This window comes from Salmo salar, chromosome 15 (assembly GCF_965601325.2).
Source record: "Salmo salar chromosome 15, fSalSal1, whole genome shotgun sequence".
Classification (NCBI taxonomy): Eukaryota; Metazoa; Chordata; class Actinopteri; order Salmoniformes; family Salmonidae; genus Salmo; species Salmo salar.
This window is the reverse complement of record NC_138305.1, coordinates 108,250,001-108,257,500: the sequence shown is the minus strand read 5'-3', so window position 1 is coordinate 108,257,500 and position 7,500 is coordinate 108,250,001. Positions and strand designations below refer to the sequence as shown.

Genomic DNA, 7,500 nt, shown 5'->3' with positions numbered 1-7,500 from the left:
TAATAGGACCAAAATAGAGTGCTGTAAACTGTTTATTCAACTGTGAAGTTTAGACTGAACAACTGGAGCAGGACTTCACAAAGCAAACTAAACTAAACATTGACCTGGAGAGGGCTAAACCAAAACCCTGGAGAGGGCTAAACCAAAACCCTGGAGAGGGCTAGACCAAAACCCTGGAGAGGGCTAGACCAAAACCCTGGAGAGGGCTAGACCAAAACCCTGGAGAGGGCTAAACCAAAACCCTGGAGAGGGCTAGACCAAAACCCTGGAGAGGGCTAGACCAAAACCCTGGAGAGGGCTAGACCAAAACCCTGGAGAGGGCTAGACCAAAACCCTGGAGAGGGCTAGACCAAAACCCTGGAGAGGGCTAAACCAAAACCCTGGAGAGGGCTAGACCAAAACCCTGGAGAGGGCTAGACCAAAACCCTGGAGAGGGCTAAACCAAAACCCTGGAGAGGGCTAAACCAAAACCCTGGAGAGGGCTAGACCAAAACCCTGGAGAGGACTAGACCAAAACCCTGGAGAGGGCTAGACCAAAACCCTGGAGAGGGCTAGACCAAAACCCTGGAGGGCTAGACCAAAACCCTGGAGAGGGCTAAACCAAAACCCTGGAGAGGGCTAAACCAAAACCCTGGAGAGGGCTAGACCAAAACCCTGGAGAGGGCTAAACCAAAACCCTGGAGAGGGCTAGACCAAAACCCTGGAGAGGACTAGACCAAAACCCTGGAGAGGGCTAGACCAAAACCCTGGAGAGGGCTAGACCAAAACCCTGGAGAGGGCTAGACCAAAACCCTGGAGAGGACTAGACCAAAACCCTGGAGAGGACTAGACCAAAACCCTGGAGAGGGCTAGACCAAAACCCTGGAGAGGGCTAGACCAAAACCCTGGAGAGGGCTAGACCAAAACCCTGGAGAGGGCTAGACCAAAACCCTGGAGAGGGCTAAACCAAAACCCTGGAGAGGGCTAAACCAAAACCCTGGAGAGGGCTAGACCAAAACCCTGGAGAGGGCTAAACCAAAACCCTGGAGAGGGCTAGACCAAAACCCTGGAGATACTAACAGAAGGTCATCAAGAGTCTGTCTTTTAAGAGGAAAAAACATCATTCAGGCCTATATTATAACGTCAGACTAAACCCCACTATAACCCCAGACTAAACCCCACACTATAATGTCAGACTAAACCCCACACTATAACCCCACACTATACCCCACACCATAACCCCACACCATAACCCCACACCATAACCCCACACCATAACCCCAGACTAAACCCCCCACTATAACGTCAGACTAAACCCCACACTATAACCCCAGACTAAACCCCAGACTAAACCCCACACTATAACCCCACACCATAACCCCACACCATAACCCCAGACTAAACCCCCCACTATAACGTCAGACTAAACCCCACACTATAACCCCAGACTAAACCCCCCACTATAACGTCAGACTAAACCCCACACTATAACCCCAGACTAAACCCCCCACTATAACGTCAGACTAAACCCCACACTATAACCCCAGACTAAACCCCAGACTAAACCCCACACTATAACGTCAGACTAAACCCCACACTATAACCCCAGACTAAACCCCAGACTAAACCCCACACTATAACCCCAGACTAAACCCCAGACTAAACCCCCCACTATAACGTCAGACTAAACCCCACACTATAACCCCAGACTAAACCCCAGACTAAACCCCACACTATAACCCCAGACTAAACTGTGCTTCTTTTCTTTTCTGTGAAATGTGACCAGATTTCATTAATTTGACTCAAAGTTAACTAAAAAATAAAATGTGCCAAGGAATTAGGCTAGTTAAAACAATCAACTTTGAATTATCTGTTGACAAACAAAAAAGATATATATTTCTCTACAGGCCTAGGCTGTATCTCTTGGACTGAAGCGTCTTTCAGGAGAATCACATTGGAGAAAAGCAAACACTATATTATGATATTTGTTGCCTTAATAACTTAATGAATTGAACTTACCGCCAGGTCTGTAAACAACGTCGTCTTCAGTAATGAAGGAAGTGATCTCTCCGTTCTCCATCCGTTCATACCTCGACTTCTTCTTGATCATCTTCTTCTTCCCCTTCTTCCCTGACTCCTCCCCCATCCCCATGTTGACCCCACCTACTGCCCCGGCCCCTCCCCTGTTCTCGTTATCCTCGTCCTCGCTCTCCGCGTAGTTCTTAGCTCCTCCCTCCAGCGTGCAGCTACGGCGTGGTCGTGAGCTCTCGCTCTCCCTGGATGCTTTGTCCCTCTTGTCCCGGTCTCTGTCCCTCTCTCTGTCTCTCTCCCTGTCTCGGTCTCTGTCCCTGTCCTTCTCCCTGTCTGGCTTGTCTTTGTCCGCGGTCATGATTCGCCACGTGCCTTCCTCAGTCCTCTCACGGCTGGGCCTCCGTGAAAGGTAGACTGTCAGCCTGGGCTTCAGTCTTCTGAATTGACCAATCAAATCCAGGGAAAATTCAGCCACACCAACAACCCCAGTGTTTCAGAAAAAGCTGTGGATAGAAGAGAAAGAAACATTAATGACAGGATAATCATTCAAAACCCACAAGTTTACGTTTCTGGTCAGGAGCAGCAAAATAGTGAGTGGACATTCCCCAAATAATACCTCAAAATATAAAGTACCTCAATACCTATATAGTTATAATTTTAATAGTTCAATATCTCTGGGGATATAAATATAATGTACTGTAACTGTAGCCACACTTAGTGAGTGAAAGGTAATTGAGGGAGAAACTGTCCACCAGCCGACTACGCCACAAGGCACTTCATTCTGTCCCAAATAGCACCTTATAATCTATATAGTGCACTACTTTTGACGAGGGCCCACAGTGTCGAGGCCTCTGCCGATCAACCCGGCACAGCCAGAAGAGGTCTGGCCACCCACTCAGAGCCTGGTTCCTCTCTACCCAGCACAGCCAGAAGAGGTCTGGCCACCCACTCAGAGCCTGGTTCCTCTCTACCCAGCACAGCCAGAAGAGGTCTGGCCACCCACTCAGAGCCTGGTTCCTCTCTACCCAGCACAGCCAGAAGAGGTCTGGCCACCCACTCAGAGCCTGGTTCCTCTCTACCCAGCACAGCCAGAAGAGGTCTGGCCACCCACTCAGAGCCTGGTTCCTCTCTACCCAGCACAGCCAGAAGAGGTCTGGCCACCCACTCAGAGCCTGGTTCCTCTCTACCCAGCACAGCCAGAAGAGGTCTGGCCACCCACTCAGAGCCTGGTTCCTCTCTACCCAGCACAGCCAGAAGAGGTCTGGCCACCCACTCAGAGCCTGGTTCCTCTCTACCCAGCACAGCCAGAAGAGGTCTGGCCACCCACTCAGAGCCTGGTTCCTCTCTACCCAGCACAGCCAGAAGAGGTCTGGCCACCCACTCAGAGCCTGGTTCCTCTCTACCCAGCACAGCCAGAAGAGGTCTGGCCACCCACTCAGAGCCTGGTTCCTCTCTACCCAGCACAGCCAGAAGAGGTCTGGCCACCCACTCAGAGCCTGGTTCCTCTCTACCCAGCACAGCCAGAAGAGGTCTGGCCACCCACTCAGAGCCTGGTTCCTCTCTACCCAGCACAGCCAGAAGAGGACTGGCCACCCCCTCAGAGCCTGGTTCCTCTCTAGGTTTCTTCCTAGGTTCCTGCTATACTAGGGGAGTTTTTACTAGCCACCGTGCTTCTACACCTGCACTGCTTTCTGTTTGGGGTTTTAGGCTGGGTTTCTGTACAGTACTTTGAGACATCGGCTGATGTAAAAAGGGCTTGATAAATACCTTTGATTGATTGATTGATTGATTGATTGATTGATTGCTGAGCAGACCTGGGATTCAAATATTATTTGCAATCTTTTAAATACTTTGAGCTTTTGCTTTATACTGCCTGGAGTGCAAGGTGGGTTGGGGTTTACACATTTGGGACTGTTACATTTTTTCCATTACAACAGGCTAGCTCAATCACGCACAAATAAAATATTTACAAATGATTTCAGATACTATTTGAACTGAGTTCTGGTGTGGAGACTGGCTCAGGTTGGCTTCAGCCCTGCCTGCAGTCTATTTGGTTAGCTATGTATCCACACACACACACAATATGACTAAAGAGGTAGTTCTCATTGGCCACTAATTTGCTTTTTCACCACTAAAAACTAACTAGAAATATCTATAACAGCCCCCTGAGGGAACAGACCTGGCAATCAGTGAAGCAATGGTAGATACCATGGCCAGGGAGGGGAGGGAGGGAGGGAGCCGATTACACCCAGCCGTCGCCACGGCTTCTATTAATGACCTAATGATGAGTTATCACAACCGCTGAGCTGTGGAGACACACACACACACACACCCCCCCCCCCCCCCCCCGTCTGCCAAAATCCATCTCTCACCCTTGTGGGTGTCCATATAGACAGGTCTGTCCTGAAGGTGTGAGTGACCTGAGCTATGATACTACAGCTCTAGACCTAATCCCAGCTCTGCTCTGGGAAACCCACTACAGGATAGCTGTTACAGACTAACCACAGAAACAGCATGTCGGCCAGGGGAATCAAACACACACGCGAGGGAATCCAATCCGGCCCGGATTCTGACAGCGAGGACATTTTCACTGCGGCCCTGCAGACCTCGTTGAAAGCTGCGCCCCCCCCGCCCCCCCGGGGCAAAATGAGTTTGTAACCCCTGATGTAGGCTATGCTAATCAGATCAGTGAAATGACACCCTTCATCTGCCACCAATAAGGATTTAAACATTAGCAAATATAAACGTTTAGGTTACACAGTGATACAAGAGTCCTTTTCTCCATGATCTCATAAAAATGACAAACAAAATTAAACCAAAGACTGAAAATAAATAAACGGAAACATTAACTGTAATAATGTAGCATGTTATATGATAAGGAACTGTAATAATGTAGCATGTTACATGATAAGGAACTGTAATAATGTAGCATGTTACATGATAATGAACTGTAATAACGTAGCATGTTACATGATAATGAACTGTAATAATGTAGCATGTTACATGATAATGAACTGTAATAATGTAGCATGTTACATGATAATGAACTGTAATAATGTAGCATGTTACATGATAATGAACTGTAATAATGTAGCATGTTACATGATAATGAACTGTAATAATGTAGCATATTACATGATAATGAACTGTAATAATGTAGCATGTTACATGATAATGAACTGTAATAATGTAGCATGTTATATGATAAGGAACTGTAATAATGTAGCATGTTATATGATAAAGAACTGTAATAATGTAGCATGTTATATGATAATGAACTGTAATAATGTAGCATGTTATATGATAATGAACTGTAATAATGTAGCATGTTATATGATAATGAACTGTAATAATGTAGCATGTTATATGATAAGGAACTGTAATAATGTAGCATGTTATATGATAAGGAACTGTAATAATGTAGCATGTTATATGATAATGAACTGTAATAATGTAGCATGTTATATGATAATGAACTGTAATAATGTAGCATGTTATATGATAATGAACTGTAATAATGTAGCATGTTATATGATAATGAACTGTAATAATGTAGCATGTTATATGATAATGAACTGTAATAATGTAGCATGTTATATGATAATGAACTGTAATAATGTAGCATGTTATATGATAATGAACTGTAATAATGTAGCATGTTACATGATAATGAACTGTAATAATGTAGCATGTTACATGATAATGAACTGTAATAATGTAGCATGTTATATGATAATGAACTGTAATAATGTAGCATGTTATATGATAATGAACTGTAATAATGTAGCATGTTATATGATAATGAACTGTAATAATGTAGCATGTTATATGATAATGAACTGTAATAATGTAGCATGTTACATGATAATGAACTGTAATAATGTAGCATGTTATATGATAATGAACTGTAATAATGTAGCATGTTATATGATAATGAACTGTAATAATGTAGCATGTTATATGATAATGAACTGTAGGGGTGTAAAGTTACAGGTATTTCGATACGGGAACCTCGGTTCAGTCCACACTGAACTCGAATGAATACATATTTAGAAAAATAAAAAACAAACATTAGGCTATAGGCTGGGTTCTAACGCTGGGTTCTCGCTGGGCACGCTGGGTTCTAACGCTGGGTTCTAACGCTGGGTTCTTACGCTGGGTTCTTACGCTGGGTTCTTACGCTGGGTTCTAACGCTGGGTTCTTACGCTGGGTTCTTACGCTGGGTTGTAGAGCCTGTGCGCACGTTATAATCAAAATTCTATTTCAAACTATCCTTTTGTGAGTTGCATCAACGCGGCACGACAGTCATAGAGCCTCCCTGTGTGGCAAAGCAAATTAGGAGACTATCTAATCAAAAGGAAGATGGAAATCAAATGGAATTAAAAGTTAAATGAGAAGGATATGCTACAACGACCAAGAGCCAACAGGTAGGCTGCTACTTCTGAATCTGAATGGAGTTGTTGTTATGTGTAACTGTAGGACAGGGAGGAAGCGTATGTAGCCTCAATTAGCCTAGCTAGCTAGCTCAGGGCATGACAAACGTTTTTAGCAATTTGTGCTTTGGACAAGTTGGACAGATATTTTACTTGTCCAAAAGCTACCAACAACAATACCATTTTTACATCATTGTGTTACGCGAGGAACCGCAAAATAAAATGCATTACCATCTGGTTCACCATAGAGAATCACACAAAAATATAAGCTGAACTGCCTATTGGCTTCTTTACATATTCAAGCCAGTCTCAAAACGCAACACCGCCCCTTTAAGGCTCTCCTGGAGGATGATTGGCCACCTTTGGTAGCCTATAATATATTGCAACATTACAATTATAACCAAATATGTATATTTTATTTATTTCACCTTTATTTAACTAGGTAGGCTAGTTGAGAACAAGTTCTCATTTACAATTGCGACCTGGCCAAGATAAAGCAAAGCAGTTCGACAACATACAACAACACAGAGTTACACATGGAGTAAAACAAACATAATAATACAGTAGAAATATGTCTATATACAATGTGAGCAAATGAGGTGAGATAAGGGAGGTAAAGGCAAAAAAAGGCCATGGTGGCGAAGTAAATACAATATAGCAATTAAACACTGGAATGGTAGATTTGTAGTGGAAGAAAGTGCAAAGTAGAAATATAAATAATGGGGTGCAAAGGAGCAAAATAAATAAATAAATAAATAAATACAGTAGGGGAAGAGGTAGTTGTATTGGCTAAATTATAGATGGGCTATGTACAGGTGCAGTGATCTGTGAGCTGCTCTGACAGCTGGTGCTTAAAGCTAGTGAGGGAGATATGAGTCTCCAGTTTCAGAGATTTTTGCAGTTCGTTCCAGTCATTGGCAGCAGAGAACTGGAAGGAAAGACGACCAAAGGAGGAATTGGCTTTGGGGGTGACCAGTGAGATATACCTGCTGGAGCGCGTGCTACGAGTGGGTGCTGCTATGGTGACCAGTGAGATATACCTGCTGGAGCGCGTGC

At 44.4% G+C, this 7,500-nt stretch overlaps 1 protein-coding gene across 9 annotated transcripts in view; it reads right to left on the bottom strand.

Moving 5' to 3' along the window:
* Positions 1 to 7,500, bottom strand: part of rerea (arginine-glutamic acid dipeptide (RE) repeats a) — a 366,496-nt gene that overhangs the window by 228,702 nt on the left and 130,294 nt on the right. For all 9 annotated transcript variants that reach the window (XM_082962263.1, XM_082962261.1, XM_082962262.1 and 6 more), the window contains one exon: positions 1,999 to 2,513. In XM_082962263.1, coding sequence (XP_082818389.1) covers positions 1,999 to 2,368 — 370 coding nt within the window. In that variant the 5' untranslated portion in view covers positions 2,369 to 2,513. The remainder of the gene's footprint in view (positions 1 to 1,998; positions 2,514 to 7,500) is intronic.